The sequence below is a fragment of the Leptopilina boulardi genome, unplaced genomic scaffold, assembly GCF_019393585.1.
Source record: "Leptopilina boulardi isolate dan_hultmark-lab unplaced genomic scaffold, ZJU_Lbou_2.1 LbouV2_208, whole genome shotgun sequence".
Classification (NCBI taxonomy): domain Eukaryota; kingdom Metazoa; phylum Arthropoda; class Insecta; order Hymenoptera; family Figitidae; genus Leptopilina; species Leptopilina boulardi.
The window spans coordinates 99,785-121,282 of record NW_026137761.1 but is presented as its reverse complement, the minus strand read 5'-3'; the positions used below and the strand labels follow the sequence as shown (position 1 = coordinate 121,282).

At 30.3% G+C, this 21,498-nt stretch overlaps 2 protein-coding genes across 2 annotated transcripts; both read right to left on the bottom strand.

Annotated features, from left to right (window-relative positions):
* Positions 1-1,173: 1,173 nt before the first annotated feature.
* On the bottom strand, positions 1,174-5,700 carry LOC127278597 (uncharacterized). Its single transcript, XM_051300396.1, has 3 exons — positions 5,267-5,700; positions 4,691-4,845; positions 1,174-1,364 (listed from the first exon to the last, which is right to left on the bottom strand). The coding sequence occupies exons 1-3, from the start codon at positions 5,616-5,618 to the stop codon at positions 1,230-1,232; spliced, it is 642 nt and encodes a 213-aa protein (XP_051156353.1). The 5' UTR covers positions 5,619-5,700; the 3' UTR covers positions 1,174-1,229.
* Positions 5,701-5,728: 28 nt separating this feature from the next.
* On the bottom strand, positions 5,729-7,788 carry LOC127278593 (uncharacterized). Its single transcript, XM_051300391.1, has 3 exons — positions 7,424-7,788; positions 6,665-6,792; positions 5,729-6,324 (listed from the first exon to the last, which is right to left on the bottom strand). Exons 1-3 carry the CDS (start codon positions 7,653-7,655, stop codon positions 5,797-5,799), a joined length of 888 nt encoding a protein of 295 aa, XP_051156348.1. The 5' UTR covers positions 7,656-7,788; the 3' UTR covers positions 5,729-5,796.
* Positions 7,789-21,498: the final 13,710 nt, after the last annotated feature.

Sequence of the window (21,498 nt, the reverse complement as noted above, 5' to 3'; positions counted from 1 at the left end):
CAAATACAATAATAGTAAGCTTGAATTCCTTGACATAACCTGAAGTAAACAAATCGGTTATACCCAATTAAAAATACTTCGTGGTTATGCCCATAATGTAAATGAAGGATATTAAAAATAATTTTATTGAATAGTGAAATTACAATTTGTTGTCGCAAATAGTAAAAAAAATGTATTACCTAAATTCAAAGAAGAAAAAGTTGTTGCAGATTTTTCGAAAAGCAAAATAATCTATTTTTTAAAGTTGAATAAAAATTGTAATTGTTTAAACAGTTTTAAATATATAAAAAACTGAAATTTTTAAAATTTTTTTCTGAATTAATTTTAATTATACAGTGGAACCTCGATTATCCGAACTAACCTAGATAAGGCCAGGTTCGAATAATCGAAAGTTCGGATAATAGAGATTTTAATTTTTTTTATTAAAGTAAAAAAAGTGATCAGTTGAACTATATATTTAACATAATACATGTTTTTAAATATACATAAGTATATATGTATGTGACTCTTCGTGTGAAAAGGAACCTTAGCGCCCAAAAATGTTAGTATTATTTTTATCTTTATAAAAAGTTTCTTTCTACTTAGGGAAAATGAAAATTAAATTTATTTAATTCTTTGAAACTAGTAAAGACTTGAACATGATTGTTTTGTAATAATAATTATTTCTCATTGGGTATGTTCACTGAAAAAGTCAAAAATATACTATAAAATTTTTGGGCGCTAAGGTCCCTCTTCTTCTGGAGAGTCACATAGATGTAAATATATATAAACATATATTAAATAATAATAATATATTAATAAATCAGAAAATTCGGAAATTTTTGCTTCCGCAAAAACATGAATGACAATATTAATAGAGAAAATAAATTTTGAAATTCGGGAGGCCAAAAAAAGTTCGGATAATCGAGGTTCCACTGTAATTTTATTTGTTATGAAAAATAACTTTTTCAATATATATTTAAACTAAATTATAAATATCAAATGAATGTATACTAATACTTCGCATTCCCAGAGAGATTATTTAATAATATTTGTGACTAAATGTAAAAGTCGAGTAAATAAATATTATTTAATATATATATTTAATATATTATTTATTATTATTAAATATTATTTATGATATTGAGTCTCTAATGTAGAATATTAACTAAACCTTTTTTAGGTGAGACATTCGCAGTGCATGAATGCTACGAATTTATGGGCATGGATTATCATTTTGCCGGACGGTTCTATTCTCGCTGCACATTGCATCTGCATGGCTGGCTGTGGGGAAGTATGCAGTCATGTTGCAGCGATTTTATTTGCCCTGAATTCTGGATGGTTAAGAGAAGATGAATCCTGTACAGATCAATTAGCTGCATGGCCTGTACCAAAAATTAAAAAAAAGGTTGAGACAGCGAAAGTAGCAGACATGGATTGGGGACGAGTGATCAATGCGAAAAGTAAATTATAATGAATTCCAATGAATATTACTTGAAATTTAGATGAATTAAAATTGAAAATCAATTGATTTAAAATTATATCGTTCAAAATTTTTATAAATCCAATTTAGATCGAATTAAAATTATAATAGACGAATTTTTTGATTTATTAAAATTAACGTTGATTAAAAATTGGATTAAATAAATGTCGAATTGAATTCAAATTAAGAATAATTGTATATTTAATGATTGTAGTCTTAGAAAATTGAAGCACTGATTTATTTATTAAGAAATGTAAAATAGTTGGAAAAATAACAAAACATTCCTGCGATCATTATTTGTAAACACTTTTTGTGTTTAGGGACACAGAATTTTGAATTAAATAATTGAAATTGATAGTTTTTGTATACACAATCGAAAATTTTACGCTAAAAAGTTTAAGCATGGTAGGGAGATGATGTTTTTTTCCACACAACCAACTATCAATTGTCTTGAAAGATTCGCTGTTTTACATTATGTAGATAATTTTTTAACAATATGAGTAATTGAATTATTTGCTTTAGCTGTAAAAGATACTGTCCCTTGCCTGCAAGGAGATACTTTAAACGAATTTTTAAAAGAAATTGATGCGAGTTCACCGGAATCAGCTATACTGAAAATTGTCGAGCCATTTGCATCTGCCAGGATTGTTGATGATGTTGGACAAGTGCCAATAAGCCTGCTTTTATTGTATAATGAATCTTTTGAGTCTTACTCATTAGAAGAGTTACAAGGTGTTGAAGTTGACTTAACTGTGACCGAAGAAGAGCAGTTAAATGTAAAAGAAAAAACTAAATCGCAATCCACTAGCAGTTTATGGTACAAAATAAAATCGGGAAGAATAAGCGCATCTACTTTTAAGTCTGTATGCAGTACGTCAGTGGAGAAACCTTCTCTCACTGTTATCAAAGGAGTTTGTTATCCTCAAAAATTGCAGCATGAACCAAAACAAATAAAATATGGAAAAGTCAATGAAAGCGTGGCAAGAAATGAGTATGAAAAATTTATGAAAAAAAGCCATTATAATGTTACAGTCGAGGAATGTGGTTTTGTCATCTCCTTAGAATCTCCGGAATTCGGAGCAACCCCTGATGGTTTAATAACATGTGACTGTTGTGGTTCTGGTTGTGTTGAAATTAAATGCCCCTACGTTTTGAAAGACACCAATGTCACTATTGAACAATTTGTGGAAATGAAAGGTTCATGTCTAATTAAAGAGAATGACAAAATTTGTTTATCGAAAGTGCATTCCTACTATTATCAAGTGATTCTTCAAATGTATGCGTTACAATTGACCTTTTGCGACTTTGTTGTTTGGTGTAAACAATTTTTATTTGTTGAAAGAATAATTTTTGACGAAGTATTTTGTACAGAAAAACTCGAAATCGCTATGTATTTTCATCGACAGGTAATTATCCCAGAATTGTTATCTAGATGGTACACCATGCAAAAAAATGGTGTGTCTCACAATGTAGCGCTTTGGTGTGACTGCAATCAACCAGAAAATGGTCAAGAAATGATTCAGTGTGCTAACGCGAATTGTGATATTGTCTGGTTTCATTTAAATTGCACTACGCTTCCAAATGTCACAACATTATACTGGTTCTGTAAAACATGCAGTAAAAAATTGTTTTCATAAATGTCAATGACACCTATTTTAAAGTTTAATAAAAAATCTTTTTTATACAGAATATAACAGCTTTATTTGAATTTAATTCTTACATTTAATAAATAGCATTCATGTTTACATAATCTGCAATTAACAATATTTTATTTATGAATCAAATTAACATGCTTAACACCTAATAATTGTTAACTCCATAAAACCAGGTAATAAACAAAAATAAATTTTTTTGATTGGATTGACAAGATAGAGATAGAAATACATTTAGAAATTCAGACCTTCAGCGTAACAAACTAATTTATTTCTTTATTCTTAAATCATAAAAACATTCATAAATCATGTTAAGATAATTTAATAAAACAAAAATAAATATAAAAAAGTGCAATAGAAAAATTTATAATCTGAAAAAACATCCAAGTGCATACAGTGTCCAGCAACCATTGAATTATCTTTTAATTTATTTTTCACGTTAAAAATCTTGATAACACCGTACATTTAAAAGAATTAAATTACTACAATTTTGTTGAATAAAATAAATATATAAAACAATTGTTTAAAAATCCCAGCTAAGCACAGTTAAAATTTAAATTTATACATCATACTTCAAATCTATTATGAAAGACAAGTTGATGCAAAACAATTTTCGTCACAAAAATTACAAAATTAACTTATTACATTTCTAATTTCAAACTAAATAATAATATAATAATAGTGTATGTTGTGAAAAATTATGGTCTTTTAATGCCACAAAAATATTTAACTTGAAAAAATTGAGAAAAATTATTTTGGAATTTCATAAACTTGAATATATATTAAGTTTTTTTTCAAATGTTGCTGAACATTTTGGCAAACCAATAAGTTGGCAATTAATATAAAACAAATAACCCATTCAAGTACAATAATCTTCAAAACGTCAATACCCAATGAACACAAAATTATAATTGAAAGAAATGCAACAAAAATGATTAATTACTCCAAATCACAAAACCATCCAATCGCATACCCGTGCATTTTAAAATAAATTTAAATAAAGAACCCACTCCAGCAAAACAAACTGTACAATACTGTAAAACATGTTGGCCATTAGAATCAGTCAAAAAATTTCCCTGACTAATTATACAGTTCCCTGATTCATTATAAAACTTTTTTGAACAACTTCAAAGAATGTGGGACATTTTTGTCATGTTTGCAAATTTGTTGGTATCAATAATAAAAGAAAAAGTTTTAAATAGAACTAAAAAAAAGTTAGTAATAGCATTATTGATAATAATATTAGGAATAGTTAGCAAGACTTTTTATAAAAACACGAAAATATAATTAAACCACTAAGCTGAAATTACAAAAATTAGAGTCGTGAAATAATTATAGATATTTTGCAAACACAATAAAAATCATGCGTTTCAATACATACATACATGGACAGAAATAGATCACAGTAAATAATTGAAAGGTGCTCTTTGTAAGAATTCTAAAATTTTGGTACTTAGTATTGCACTATTTTTCTACTTTTTGTATAAATCATCTTGATTTGCACTTAACTTATTATTGAAGGATTTAAATTGTATAATGCAGAGCATACACACAGTATTTTATCGATTTCACTTACAGATCTTTGTGTTGTCGATAAAAGTGTGATCGTCAAAGGGCCAGCCAGAATGGGAAACTTTTGCCTCAAAGAACCAATTATACGTTCAACATGTATCCTGACGTGGGCGATTTGCCTCGTCTCTTCAATTTCTTTCGGATGGAGTTGAGATTTTCCTAAAATAAAATGGATCATTCTATTAGATTATCCGTATTTTACCTAGTCATTGCGACCTAACTTTAAAAAAAATTGATACTTTCAGAAATGATTCTATATATGTCAAAAAAAATAAATAAAAATAAAACGAGCTTAAAGTTTTACAATCACATTTTAAATTATATGCTTCAGACAAGTAGAAAAATATAAGGCATGAAATATACGATTGAAATATGTTCAATGCAAAGCGATTGAAGGAAATAAAGAAAATCTAAATAAACAATCTTTAATAGGTGCCGAACATCTTTTCTTATGTTCTAGAAACTGCGTAAGATGATTTCAAGACCATAAAACAAAAATCAAATTTTCGTTAATTCTACTGATCCAACCACTTACTTTTTAGCTCTTTCACATTCATTGAAAAATGCACGTTAAAGGTACCTTTTGTGAAAGCCGGAAGTTTAACTTCAGCAAGAACACTCTGAACGTCTTCTTCAATTAAAAATCCCCTATCCGCCAGAACAAGGTCATACGGCAACAATTTATCCAAAAATCCAGAAGCTTTAGTGATTGCCTTATCACTGATACGGCCTCCATAGGCGTCTGAAATGAATGAAATTGTCCCTTGAGGCGTTATTCCTATCAAAACTTTCACAGTTTTGTGATGCTTGTAGTTGGACCAGCTTTGTGCACCTGTGTACAGATGGGAAGCATTTTCAATGAAAATTTCAAAACAATCAATAATCACAGTTACTTTGTTCTCAAAAATACTCTCCTTGAAACACGACGGCATTGTTGCTTGTAATGTCTCCCTCGTTGGCCAAAAAACTAATCCTTTGAACCTCTGGTAGAGAACATCAAGGCATTTGTGAAAATAGGTGGAAACTGTACTCGGATGTACGTCAAACCTATATTAATGGGGAAAAATTTAATTAATTTGCAAACATTTAAAAATTACATGACAGCATAAATTATATTGTCCGTGACCAATACCTAGTAGCCATGTACTTAAAATCTAAATTTAACCGTAATTTCATCAGAGTAAGAATAAGTTGCTGAAAAGTCGACAATTTAGCATTATTACTTAATAAATAAGGTTCAATCGACTTGTGGATAGCAAAAAGTATTTTAGAGGTATCAAGGCCTGTGAAAAACTTAGTCTTAAGATCATTATCTTTAAAAGCAGCTTCGGTTAACAGAAGCACATCTAATTTCGATTGCATTTGAAGCCTAAGGGAATCATTCAAAGACATGTAACTAAAATACTGCGACAATTGCAAAGAAGTAAGATTTGTTTGAACCGAAGCGTCAACAAGCAAATTTGTTGCATTATCGTGATTTGGCACCAAATTTTCTTCTTGTCCTGCTGTTTCCAATGAAATTATTTCATTAGAATATGTAATTAAATTATTAATCGATGAGAGCTTCTCCGAATCTTCATTCTCTTGACAAGATTCTGGAACCTCTTTTACCTGGACAAAATTTATTTTCGTAATCGCCTGAAAAAATATATAATTTAAATTATTGCTCTCTAATTTAATATAAATGTAATTAAATCTAATTTTAAATTAAAAAATTATTAAATTTTTTTTATATTCATTTTTCCAAATTATAATTCGATAAACAATGAATCAATTAAATTTTCCAGGAAACTTATATTAAATGTATGAACAGAATACATATTTGCATCTATAAAATCAAATAAAAAAATAAGTTTTAAAATAACTAAAAAATGTAAAATAAAATTCATATATAAATGAGATTTCGGCAAACTAAGACTTCTTCAGAAAAAGAAATCGATTCTATATAAATTTTACTTTATAAAATTCAGTTACATACTCTTCTTTTCTGTCTTTCGTATCTTTCAAAATCAGAGGTTTTTTTTACTGCCATTCCAATATCGTATCCCAAATTTTGAGAAGGTGTCCAATCAGGGTGATTTTTATCTTTGTGGTGAGCTGGATGACCTGCAAAATTAACTGCATTAAAATTTTTCTTACAATCTAACACAATTTAATATCATTCTCATAATTTGATTCGTAATATGCAATATATTAGTTTTATTTTTCAAATAAATTTAAATTCAAATACAAAATTAAAGTTTCCGAAATAAAAAAATAATTTAAAAGTTGCAAATGTAACATCAATAAATAAGGAATAATATATTCTTATAATTCAATAAAAATAAATATATATTAATAATTTTTGTGTAGAGAAAGGTAGATTATGCGATTGCAATAATTGCACAATTTTTCAAAATTAGTCCAGTCAAATAAGTCGAAAAAAAGGCATATCACGTTTTATCTCAGGACTGCAAGTTTTTTGCTTAAACCTTTTATTTTGGGGTACAAATAAAGCACCTAAATTTGGTACTTCGAACTCATACGGGAACCCGAAAAGTTTTTTTTTCCAAATTACTCAAAATTTTATACACTTTCTTTTTTATAATAACTACTTTTACGCTAAAATGTAATGTGAATTTTGGGAATTAAAATATTTTGTTGTTTTCTATTTCTAATTAACTTTTTGCAACCAAATCTACCTTTTCCTATTTATGTGCTTTACTTAAATATAAACCTTCAAATATATATAACTAACCTGAAATGAAATGCTTCGAGCAAATTCGACCATTCTTCAAAGTACTTTTATTGAAATCCTGTTTTAATGCCTGGATCCAAGCTCTCCGTCTATCATCAACTATCACCTGCAAGTCGTGTGTCATACTGTCTCTGCTTCGTGGAAATTGATGAAATGATAAATAATCAGCACTACCTTTTTCACGAGATTTACGCTGACTGTAACAATTGAGCACTACACATTTATAAGGCATTTTAATTTCACTTTAATTTCAAACACTCATTAAAAGTTTTTCCGGCTTCTCACGAGTTTGTCACACAAGGTAAACAAAAAACACATGGCACTCACACGTACACGAACATAACCATACTTTAATAGTGGCACTTTCTTAATTAATTTCCCCAACTTTTTAAAAACTGTTGATGAATTTAAAAATTATTGTCATTTGCAGAAATTACTGCTCTATTAAAAACACATATGGTTATCATAATTTATTATTTAATTTCAGAGAATAAAAATATTTTCTGTCATCTTCTATATAAGCCAATGTTAAATTGGGGCCACGGTGGTAATCGCTGTACTTTCTGTGACTTTACCGACGGGGGTGACGTCACGTTAGATATCTCTATACATAAAATAATTGTATTCCTTGCATTGTAACGAATCGATTCGTATATATAAAGTATATGTTACACCCAAAATGAATTAAAATTTTCTTAATTTTTCAAAAAATTTAATTAATTTGAAAAAGTTTTCAACTCGAAATTTTTTAAAACAATCAATTGGATCGGAGAAATTTATATAGCTTCCTCCACGAGGAAGCAAATTTTTTGCTTCAAACAATGAGGAAGCAAAATGTTTATGAAATAAACATAAAAGACCCCCTCCTTGTTTAATGTTTCCATTGGCTCTGATTTCGGCGGGTAAAGTATTTTCAAAATACACGTAATTTTGGTCTCCGAAATCGATATATAAACGCGCCGCAATAGAAAATTAGGGTATTATTTTTAATTTCTTATATTTGTTTAAATAATCGCTTTTTATAAAGTTAAACATTTTTTTAACATCTAAATAACATAACCTATGAGTTTAATAAGTCTTAAATTGAGTTTATACAATAGAAATGTCGAATTTTCTATTTCAAAGGTGTTTTGACTCGAATCGCGCCGCAATTAGTGCATTTACCCTACTTATAAAAGAAAATAATAAATTTCTCTTTTTTAAAACGTAAACAACTATTATTTCAAATGTTTTGAAATTTCTTTTAAAGAACACGATAAATATAACTTATTTGTTTTTATTTTTGGACGAGGAACTGAACAAATATAATTTTCTTTATTATATTATCCGTGAGCATCCATGTTTATAACGTTTAATATTTGGTATGTTGCTAAAAGCTAAAATTCGGCCAATTACTAAAGAACCATCTTCTGATTTGATTCTGTAAATATTCGATACCGCCACCTATGGCAAAGTTGTTATACTTCAGCATCAACTCCCGCGCTACATTTGAATTAGTGTTTAAAATTTTTACTTCTATTAACATTTTTTGTTTTGATTTTCTTTAAATTTTTTAAAGTATTACACCATAATACCGCAATCTTACAAGTATTACACAGAATTACATGATATTACACAATAATACTTATTATTACAAGACATTACAAAATATTACAGATATTAAAGGTATTACCAAGTATTACCAGGCAAGTGTACACTTGACTACCAGAGTAAATTCCCCCTTGACTATATGTATAATAACTATTTAATTTTATTTTATCTCTTTAATAATAATAAAAAAATATAATTTTGATATTTCATGATGTTTTTTCAATAAATTCTAATTTATTATTTAACTTGAAAATTATCTTCTACAAATTATTATAATCATACATTAAATTATTGTTTATTATTATTTATTTTTAAAAAAGAGATAAAATAATTTATATAGAAATTAATAATAACTCAATTAATTATTCAATTATTAAATTAATAATAATTAATTAATTAATAATTTCTTTTTTATGATAATTTTTAATTAACACAATTATTAATTAAATAATTATATATTGTTAATTATATTTCAGACTACTTACTTCTTTCATAATTTAATCTACACAAATTTAAAAAAATTACATTTTACATAAATAAATTATATTATAAATTATATTATTACCTTTTACACCTTATTTATAAATAAGGTGTAAAAGGTAATTTTTTTAAATTTGTGTAGATTAAATTATGAAAGAAGTAAGTAGTCTGAAATATAATTAACAATATATAATTATTTAATTAATAATTGTGTTAATTAAAAATTATCATAAAAAAGAAATTATTAATTAATTAATTATTATTAATTTAATAATTGAATAATTAATTGAGTTATTATTAATTTCTATATAAATTATTTTATCTCTTTTTTAAAAATAAATAATAATAAACAATAATTTAATGTATGATTATAATAATTTGTAGAAGATAATTTTCAAGTTAAATAATAAATTAGAATTTATTGAAAAAACATCATGAAATATCAAAATTATATTTTTTTATTATTATTAAAGAGATAAAATAAAATTAAATAGTTATTATACATATATTCCTTTAATTGAAAGCATTAATTTTGCTTCCTCGTGGAGGAAGCTATGTAGTCCTTTCGTTTATAAAATTTTTAAAAATGGTGAAAACAAATTTTCCTCTATATAGAAACATGTTATTTGAGATCCTGATCAATTGTCCGGATGTATGTATGTGTGTGTATGTGTGTGTGTGTGTGTACCTGTGTGTGGATAGTTTTTGTGAACACGATATCTTTAACAGGTTTTAATGGATTTGGGTAAAATTTGGTAGGTTTATTTAACACATTAATCTCTCAAAAATGACGAGAGGATTTTTAAAGATACCCAAAAAAAAAATTTTATCGTCTTTTTTCCAAAATTTTTATTTTAATTGAAAGAATTTTTAAATCGAAAAATTTAAGGTAATATATAATATAATCGTCTTCTTTATGTCAAGATGAATCGATTGATATATATAAAGTATAGATTTGATTGAAATTTAAAGAATTAATGAAACCCAAGAAGCACGTAATATAACCTCAATATCAAGGTAATATTACATGTAAGATTCGTAATATAACGTTGTAATATTACAGTAATCTTACAGTGATCTTAAAATGTCCGCCTCAAGGTAATATTACCGGTAATGTTACTGTAATATTACGCGCTAATATTAAGGTAATATTACAGTAATATTGCAGTAATATTATACCGTAATATTAAGGTAATATTACAAGAGAATATTACAGTAATATTATGGGAACATTTCTTTACGAAAAAAATCTACCCATCCAGGGAATCGAACCCCGAACTCAAAGCACACGAGTCCAGAGTTTTACCAACTAGCCAAATTGACTTATAATATATTTACGTTTTTTATGCTTTATGAATAACTCAAATCAGTCTGTAATATTACTGTAATATTACTGTAATATTACTGTAATATTACCATTAATGTTACAGTCATATTCCCGGTAATATTACCTTGAGGCGGACATTTTAAGATCACTGTAAGATTACTGTAATATTACAGCGTTATATTACGAATCTCACGTGTAATATTACCTTGATATTGAGGATATATTACGTGCTTCTTGGGAAGTTAAAAAATCAAAAATTCTCATTTTAGCTAAAAAATGATGTGTTTAATTAAATTTAAGTTTATATATGAAATAATTTTATTCCTTGCATTGAAACAAATCAATTTGTATATAGAAAGTATACATTTGAATAAAATTAAAAAAATTAATGAAATTTAAGAAATAAAAAATTTACGTCTTAGCTAAAAAATTGTGTTTTTATTTAAATTCAAGTTTAAACATAAAATAATTGTATTCCTTGCATTAAAAAGAATCGACTGGTATGTATAAAGTATACATTTGCGTTAAATTAAAACAATTAATGAAAGTTAAAAAATAAAAAATTTACATTTTAACAAAGAAATTTTGTGTTTATTTAAATTCATGTTCAAATATAAAATAATTGTATTCCTTTTTTTAAACTTCCATTAACTCTTTCAATTTAAATAATAATAATAATTTAAATATATATCATACATACCAATCGATTTACTATAATGCAAGGAATACAATAATTTTATGTTTAAACTTGAATTTAAACAAACACAATTTTTTTATGTATATTAATTACAGTGTTAATGCTTCCTCCATGAGGAAGCAAATTTTTTGTATCATATAATGAGGAAGCAAAATGTTCATGAAATGAACATAAAGGACACCCTACTTGTTAAATTTTATTTTTTCTCTTTAAGTATATTTTACAAAATAAATTAAAAAATTATTTGAATTTGATTTGAAAGATTCATTAAAATCTAATTTATTATTTAACCTGAAAATTAATTTCAATAAATTATTATAATCATACAGGAATTATTGTTTATTATATTTGAAAATTAATAATAAAAACATTTTTGAATAAGTAATTAATTTTTTACTTAATATATTTATTGTGAATTACTAAAGAATATTTCTACATTTTGAATTTCCCGCGCCAAAAAGCAATCGACCGCCGGTAAATGCATGCATAGTATATCTAGCGAATAGAGGAAAACGAAAAAGAGGCTCATATACAGGAAATGTATGTGCATGTGTTAGTGTGCGGATAGAAACATAATGGGGGTCAAGTCTATCTGCGGCCTGGTCACACTGCATCTGACTTTTCCCTAGTCTTATATGCGTATAATATATATGGGGCATTCCACGTCAACGAGAGACCCCCGCCCCCAGAATAGATTTAAATGAAAAAAGTTCAAATACGGCTTAAAATTTAGGTAATTACATCTACTTTAAAATGCAAAGTGGCAAAATAAAAAATTCAAGATGGCGGATCCAATATGGTGAAAAAAGTAAAAAAAAATGCTTGAATTCACTTGAAATTTGTTACTCGGGGGTTTTTAGGGTCGCTAAACACAAATATGAAATCAGATTTTTAATATTAAAAATGGCGGATACAATATGGTGGCCGATTTTTAAAAATTTTAAGAAATTTCAATAAAACGTATCTTATGGTGCTTTGTAGGGTTGTAAAAAGTTCTAAAGGTTTTAAATTGAATTAGAAATTTAGGTAATTACTCCTACTTTAAAATGCTAAGTGTCAAAATAAAAAATTCAAGATGGCGGATCCAATATGGTGAAAGAAGTAACAAAAAAAGCTATAATTCAATTGAAATTTGTCACTCAGGGGTTTTTAGGGTCGCTGAACACTAATCTGACATCAGATTTTAAATATTCAAAATGGCGGATCCAATATGGCGACCGATTTTTAAAAATCGAAACAAATTTAAATAAAAAATGGATTACGAGAGTTCGTAGGGTTGTAAGAAGTTCCAAAGGTTTTTTATTGAGATAGAAATTTAGGTAATTAGACATACTTTCAAATAAAAAATGGCCAAACACAAATTTCATAATGGTGAACCTAATATGACAGAAGAAGTAACAAAAAAAGCTTCAATTCAATTGAAATTTGTCCCTCGGGACTAAGATAAGTAGACCTTACTTTTACTAGTTGGATTTTTACCCTTTCTTACTTTAACTAGTTGGAACCTAAATTGGTCTTGCCTTAATTGGTTGGACTCTATATGTCTCACTTTCACTAGTTGGATTTTACCATTTCTTACTTTTACTAGTTGGAACCTATGTCTTACTTTTGCTAGTTGGATTTTTATTGTTTCTCACTTTTACTAGTTGGATTATTACCCTTTATTACTTTTACTAGTTTTAGAACCTATGTCTTACTTTTACTAGTTGGATTTTTATTGTTTCTTACTTTTACTAGTTGGATTATTACCCTTTATTACTTTTACTAGTTGGTATCTAAATTAGCCTTGCCTTAATTGGTCGGAACCTATGTCTTACTTTTGCTAGTTGGATTTTTATTGTTTCTTACTTTTACTAGTTGGATTATTACCTTTTCTTACTTTTACTAGTTGGAACCTATGTCTTACTTTTACTAGTTGGATTATTACCCTTTTTTACTTTTACTAGTTGGAACCTATGTCTTACTTTTACTAGTTGGATTTTTATTGTGTCTTACTTTTACTAGTTGGATTTATAACCGCTCTTACTTTTACTAGTTGGATTATTACCCTTTCTTACTTTTACTAGTTGGAACCTATGTCTTACTTTTACTAGTTGGATTAATACCCTTTCTTACTTTTACTACTTGGTACCTACATTGGCCTTGCCTCAATTGCTTGGAAGCTATGTCTTACTTTTACTAGTTGGATTTATAACGTTTCTTACTTTTACTAGTTGGTACCTAAATTTCATTACTAGTCCTGCATTTATTGGCTGTAACCTACTTATCTTAATCCCGAGGGACAAATTTCAATTGAATTGAAGCTTTTTTTGTTACTTCTTCTGTCATATTAGGTTCACCATTATGAAATTTGTGTTTGGCCATTTTTTATTTGAAAGTATGTCTAATTACCTAAATTTCTATCTCAATAAAAAACCTTTGGAACTTCTTACAACCCTACGAACTCTCGTAATCCATTTTTTATTTAAATTTGTTTCGATTTTTAAAAATCGGTCGCCATATTGGATCCGCCATTTTGAATATTTAAAATCTGATGTCAGATTAGTGTTCAGCGACCCTAAAAACCCATGAGTGACAAATTTCAATTGAATTATAGCTTTTTTTGTTACTTCTTTCACCATATTGGATCCGCCATCTTGAATTTTTTATTTTGACACTTAGCATTTTAAAGTAGGAGTAATTACCTAAATTTCTAATTCAATTTAAAACCTTTAGAACTTTTTACAACCCTACAAAGCACCATAAGATACGTTTTATTGAAATTTCTTAAAATTTTTAAAAATCGGCCACCATATTGTATCCGCCATTTTTAATATTAAAAATCTGATTTCATATTTGTGTTTAGCGACCCTAAAAACCCCCGAGTAACAAATTTCAAGTGAATTCAAGCATTTTTTTTTACTTTTTTCACCATATTGGATCCGCCATCTTGAATTTTTTATTTTGCCACTTTGCATTTTAAAGTAGATGTAATTACCTAAATTTTAAGCCGTATTTGAACTTTTTTCATTTAAATCTATTCTGGGGGCGGGGGGTCTCTCGTTGACGTGGAATGCCCCATATATATATATATATATATATATATATATATTTAGTAAAATAATATTTTATTTTGTTTTGTGTTATAAAATATTTTTCTCTTTTTATTGCTCATCACTCGTGACCTACAATATATATTAAGGTAATTATTTTTCTTCTTTTATTATTATAATTTATATGACTACTATATCCAGTGTGTGATTTTACACAAAAGATTTAACATAATCTGCATGTATTTTTTCTCAAATTTCATTTATTCTTTTTTGTGATAAGTACTTTAGCTGAAACTTTTTGGCTATGCGAAATATAGTCTAATTTTTTTATAAATTTTACCTTATATACTTTAAAATTATAAAATTGCCTAAAATATATTTTTTTCTTTATAAAATGTACATTTTATTACATTTTTAGAGTTATTTTTATAAAAAATACTATAATTTTTTTTACTTATTGTAATAAAAGCTTTATTAAAATTCACGCGTCATATGTAATTGTATGTTTTATAAGTTACAATATAATTATGTAATATGAATAATATAAAAATACTATATTATACATGTCAAAATTTACCTACGTTAAATATTGTAATTTTACACAATTGTGTAATATTACAGTTGTCGTGTTAAACTATTTTTTGTAAAAAAATTGTAAATCCGTGTAACGGAACATAACATGAAATTTATTAAGATGCAAATTGTTTTTTTCATGTAAGGAATACAATTATTTTATCTATATACTTAAATTTAAATAATCACAAAATTTTATAGCCAAAATGTGAATTTTTGATTTTTTAAGTGAGGTTATCTAAATTTCCAATGTAATAGGAAATTTGCAATTAATATAAAAAATTGTATTTTTACGTGATAAAATTATAATAAATTGTGGAGTATAATATAATATGATAAATATAATAAATTAATATAAAATATATAATAAAGTATCATAAAATGTATTATAAAATATTATAAAAATGATCCAAATATCATATAATTCAATAAATATATATTTATTATATAAATGATTTAATAAATTAATATAAATATAATTAAAGAAAATAAGAAAACAATAATTATTCACTTTTTATACAATTTATATTTTTCAGTCACCTGCTTGAATACATTATCAGAAAATGAATATGTTGAATTTGTTGAATTTTTTTCTAGTGGATCGATAATTTTACATAAAATTGTAGAAAATAAAAAAATACTAATTAAATTAAAATTAAATTAATTAATCAGTAACAATGAACATAAGAATGTTAAGGTACAAGCATGCGTTGATTTTATTTATTGATTGATCAGGATTGAGAAGAGAATGAGGATCTAATTCAGTAGTGTCAAGAACAGGATTTCTGCAAATAATGTGAAAAATATGTCGCATTATAGTATCGCTTTTTTTAAATTTTATGATCATTACAATTCTAAAAAAATTTTGAAATTAAATAACAAAAATAAATATTTAATTATATAATAAAAATGAGTAATCAAAATTACAATAAAATAAATTAAAATTAAATAATGCAATAAATATTAAAATAATAATAATAAAGAAATTAAAATAAAATTAATTAATCAGTTATAATAATAGTAGCAATGACAAATTTAATTGTGACTTGTGGTATTTGAATTGATTTGTTCTACAAAATTTTCTTGTAATTAATGATATTATTTATTGTTGACTTGAAAATTTATTTGACATGTTTTGTGCATTTTTTTTGTGACATGGGCGAGGAAATTTTTGGTGTGTAGAGTCAGTGCGTGTTAAAGAAAATTTTTGTGAAAATTATCGCGACCACGAGGCGACGCCATTTTTATCATGAAAATTTTCAAAGCGTAATTTCGCGGAAAATTCCTGACAGATTTTTAAAATTAAAACTTTTTCTGAAATCAGTGAATTTTTTTGATTTTTGTGTGTAATTATTTTTATGAAAATTATTATATTTTCACTTTTTGTTCCCCACGTGGCCGGCTTCCGTGGAAAATCCCAAGCCTCACGTGATAGTTCGCGCATGCGCTGTTAGAAACCTCGCACGAGTTTAAAATTCGAATCTCTGTGCACAGGCTCTTGTGGATCATGAAAATTTTCTAAGAGAACATTGTTATTGCGCATGACACGGGACTTGGAAATTTTGAACAGAAAGAAGTACAGTGAGAGTAGAAAGAGATAGAGTATCGAGCGAGATCACGAATAAAAGAGATAGGAAAATCGAAAATTAGAATTGTAGCAATTTATCGTAAATTGTCAAGATTTTTATATTAAAATATGTTAAAATTTTGAGAAAATTATGAACAATTTTGCAGGGCCGTATTGACATATTGGGACCCCGTGAAAATGAATTTTGACAATTCGCAAGAAATTTTTACGGTGTTGGTAAAATTAAAAATTTCTTTTTGACAAGGAAATTATCTTGTTAAATTAAAAATTTGGTCAGGACCGTATAACAAGGGCACCGGGCCCCCAACCAAAAATAATTTTTGATACTTGAGTGAAAATTTTTTTTTGGGAGAAAAATTTTCCGTTATGACAGTCAACCAAATTGTTTACGATTTTTGTTGACCAAGGCCGTATCTAGAGGAGACGGGCCCTTAAAAATAAATTAAGCCATTTTGCGTAAAAAAAAAGAATTATTTTGTTTAAAAAATTTTATTTTGTTGACTCTCAATAAAATCGATCAAAATTTAAAGTGACCAGGCCCGTATCAAGGAGTTACGGTACCCCAAATTTTTTTTTGATAAATTTTAAAAATTTTTCTTGTCGACGATTAAATAAATTTTTTTTTGCGTTTGATGTTTGGGATATTATTCGTGATTCACAATGGAACTCTCACTAGTTGAAATAAATGATTATGTAGAGAAAATGCACAACTTGATGTTGTTGGAACAACCGAGAATCACATGGGGTTCAATTTTAGAACAGGCCAATAGGGCAAGTTGTGACAACATTATTACAACATCAGTGTTGCATTAGTGGGAGTGCACAGGTACTCAGAGAGAGGTTATTCAGAATTAGTCTGAGAATTGATTTTGCCAATCATTTTGATGTTCCTTTTTCTGAATTATTTGACCTGGGACAATCTCAAGAGACATTCAAGATAGAAGCGTTTACTTCCCCAACAGAAGAGGGAAGGCAAAATATCAACTTAAACAGAGGAGGGGGGCAAAATTCTGACAGTGATGAGGAAGCTGGACGTGGTTCACCTCGTGATTTGGGAGTTTAGGGAATTGACAGGGGTGGGGAAAATAGCGCGTCACACAGCAGACACAGTCCGACCACTGACAACCTACCACCCCCACCACCGGTCATGACTTCGGCATGTATCATGACAAATTCGGCAATCACCACGAGGTCCCAATCATTTTCCACAAATACTTGTGCGATAATGACAGCACCCCAAACGATAGTGTCATCCACAATGGCACCAAGTGTCCTCAGTTTAAGGGAATCGGACGCTCGTTTCAGCCTGAGCCCTGAAATGAGAAAACTCATCTTATTGAACCAACGTTTTGCGGAGTTATCAACGGGATTTGACTTGGGAGGGGTAACTGATTCTGGGATAACCCACCAAATGCCAATTCAGGGCACACCCCAAAATCAACAGAGAGAAGTTCCTCATACTCCTCTGCAAAGAGAAACTGATGAGAGAAATAATTCACATCACCCCACCCCAAACGTTAGGACTATTGAGAATCATAAGTGTCCCATTTCAAAACAAGAAAGAATTTCGAGGCTAGCGACTGATGGTAGTGAGAAGATCACTGACGTGGGAGAAGAATCGAGGTTTGACAAGAGATCGGTGTTGGGTGAGAGGGAGCAACGTCCATATAGGGACAGTGACAGAGCGCGATCTAGTAGAAATACAAAGAAAACTAATGCTAGGAGGACTCTTTTCGACGAGACATCTAATGACTCGGAATCAGAGAGCAGCGACGCACTACCGACAAAACGTGACTTTCGAGATGCAGAGAGGCGCTCTAAAGTTACAAAAATCCTCAAAGACTGGGACATTAAATTTTCTGGAACCGAACGTGAAGACCCGGAAGAATTCCTGGAGCGGATGGAAGATTGTCGATTAGGCGTATTGATCAATGACGAAGAACTCCTGGAAGCAATTCCGTGTATTTTTCGAGAAAACGCGAGTCGTTGGTTCCGAACTTTGCGACATGACGTCAAGTCATGGAAATCGTTTAAACGGGCGTTCAAACGCGAATATTTGACTACGACCGACGATGAGGAGGTGGTTGACGAACTGAGGAGTAGAACTCAAGCAAAAGGGGAGAAGATTTCTGCATATTTGACAAGCTTAAGGTTAATAATAGGACATTTAAAAAGACCATTGTCAATGGAGCAACAAGTTAAAATTGCTTATAAAGGTCTTACCCAACATATTGTCGACAAGTGGATGCGTCGGGAATGGAGTCTCTCTCCAAGTTGGAGAAAAATTTGCGTCAGTATGAGAAAGTGAAGGACCTTGATGACCGGTATCTTCCCCCACCCTCAAAGGAAAAGATGCGTTTCCCCGCTGCAGCGTTCAAGGGGGCGAAGAAAGATTCGACTAAGGGGTCGAAAAATGTGGCCGCTATAGAGAAGGATGAGGGTACAACTGACCAAGAGAGTATTGCTGAAGTGACCAGCGGGACGAAAAAAGCGGAAAAGAAAACTAAAAAGTCGAAGACGAAAAAGAATTCTGAGGAAGTGGAGGTGGAAGCCTTGAAGGAAACTACCCCCACCCCTCCCACCGCACCAGTCCAGGTACCGAATCCGTCGACGTACGCTGCAGTAACAGCGAACAAAGGAAACAAGAGGTTCCAACCTAAACAGGCTGGTACAAGGATGGTACCAGTGGGACAACCAGGGACAGCTTGGACACCAAGACCATTTGTTGGCATATGCTTCACTTGCCAAATGGTAGGACATCGCTCTATACAATGTCCAACAAAAACGTGTTTTGTGTGTCAGCAACCAGGGCATTTTGCAGCACACTGTCCCACCCGTGCCCAGCAGTTGGAATCTTGTCTGGACTGCAAGACTCCCGGCGTATATTTTTTGGCATGTCCCACATGTATCCACGTGCGCAATGCATTGGGAAACGGCCAGTGGGGGGCACAGAACGCGTCTGTACCCCCCTCCAACCCCCCCAGAAATCAATAGACAAGATTTCTCGTGACAGGGTAGAGAGGTCGTTGACAGTTGGGGTAGAGAGATCAGAAAATGGTAAAGAGAAAAAGAAAGGGGTAAATTCATTCCCAGTCAACCAAGGAGCATCTTGCAGTCGGCAGTGGAGTGGGGATGAAGTTTTTGACCAGAGTGGGGAGTACCCATCCAAACAGAGTAAGAGGGAAGTAAGTAGAGGAGAGTTAAATGAGAAGAACTCATTTAAAATTTTGACTTGGGGTAAAGGAGAGGTAAAGAGTAAGGAGTACTTACTCACTAAAGAGAGTAGGACTGATGGGACAAAAGGTACTGAAGGTGAGTCAGTACCAATGGTCCAGGGAAGGGGAGATGCTGTGACGGGCACAACTGACCCAAACCTTATTATTGACAAGGATGTGGATGGTAGCCGATGTGAAAACAGATACTTTTTCCGCATGCACATTGGTAACAAATCTTTTGAGGCACTTTTCGACCCTGGAGCAATGGTTTCAGTAAGCAGTGACAGAGTGGCAGGGCCTTTTAAAGATCGAATCCAGCCTTTCAATACGTCAATCAGCAGTGCTATTGGAGGTACTACCGAAACAGCAGAAATTTTAAACTTGAATATCACTGTGGATGGTCATTCCCAGAAATTCGCTGTTAAAGTTCTTAGCTCAGTGATTCAGAACATCATTTTAGGCGTTGAATTTTGCAAGGCTTGGAATATGGGTGTCCAATTGGGACCTGGGTTGTGGGGAGTCTTCGGTGGTGACTGGCACGTGTTCTGCGTAAAGGACACTATAGAGGGCGAAGAAGAGATATACGCCGAGTGTGCACGTATCTCTGCGTTGACGGACAAACAAAGACATATCGTGCAAGAGGTGGTTAACCGCCTAGTTCTACCACAGGGTGAGACCTTGGGTATGACAGACTTGACGGAAAACCACATCAGGATGACGGATGAGACTCCAGTTCAGCACCGACAACGACGAATGTCCCCAATTATGATCACTTGGGCACAGGGTCATGTTGTCCAACTGTACAGACAAGGGGTAATAGAGCCGTAGGGAAGTAATTGGAGGACAGCTCCGGTTATAACAAATAGAGGCGATAATGACTTTCGACTGTGTATGGACTTTAGGGACGTGAATAAAGTCACGGTAAAAGACGCGTATCCGCTTCCGACAATAGATTCGATTCTTGACAAGCTTAGAAGAGCCCGTTATCTATCGAAAATTGACTTAAAGTTGGCATACCATCAGATCCCCATAGCCGAAAATAGTAAAAAGTACACGGCATTTGCCATTCCTGGGTCGGGACTTTGGCAATACCGCCGTATGCCTTTTGGTTTGACGAACGCACCAATGACGTTCCAACGACTGATTGACGCCCTTTTTGGTTAGAAATAGTTTTGAAGCCCAACTCCGACAAACGTCAAACAAGTCCGTAGATTTTTGGGTATGGTAGAGTGGTACTCTTGATTCATAAAAAATGACAGTGACATAAAAGTACCACTCCTCAAATGACTTCAAAAGGGTCGAGAATGGGAATGGGGTGACGAGCAACAGGAAGCTTTTGACGTGTTGAAGAAGAAATTAACAGGGTGTTGACAGGGGCGGAGAGAAATTATAGTGTCACGGAGAAGGAGTGCCTGGCACTATTATGGGCAATTAAGAAGTTTCGGCCATACGTTGAGAGATATAAATTCCGAGTGATCACGGATCACAGCGCATTGCGATGGCTGAGGAATTTAAAAGACCCGACCGGACGACTTGCGAGATGGGCATTGGAAATGCAGTGTTGGAACTTTGA

Excerpts from the sequence above, each read along its gene's own strand:
- LOC127278597 (XM_051300396.1), bottom strand. The coding sequence starts at position 5,618 with ATGCCGTCGTGTTTCAAGGAGAGTATTTTTGAGAACAAAGTAACTGTG. Across the intron at positions 4,846-5,266 it reads ACTTCCGGCTTTCACAAAAG|GAAAATCTCAACTCCATCCG; the intron begins GTACCTTTAACG and ends ATTTTATTTTAG. Across the intron at positions 1,365-4,690 it reads TATCGACAACACAAAGATCT|GCCATGCAGCTAATTGATCT; the intron begins GTAAGTGAAATC and ends TTTTTGGTACAG.
- LOC127278593 (XM_051300391.1), bottom strand. The coding sequence starts at position 7,655 with ATGCCTTATAAATGTGTAGTGCTCAATTGTTACAGTCAGCGTAAATCT. Across the intron at positions 6,793-7,423 it reads CTCGAAGCATTTCATTTCAG|GTCATCCAGCTCACCACAAA; the intron begins GTTAGTTATATA and ends TTAATTTTGCAG. Across the intron at positions 6,325-6,664 it reads ACGAAAGACAGAAAAGAAGA|GCGATTACGAAAATAAATTT; the intron begins GTATGTAACTGA and ends ATATTTTTTCAG.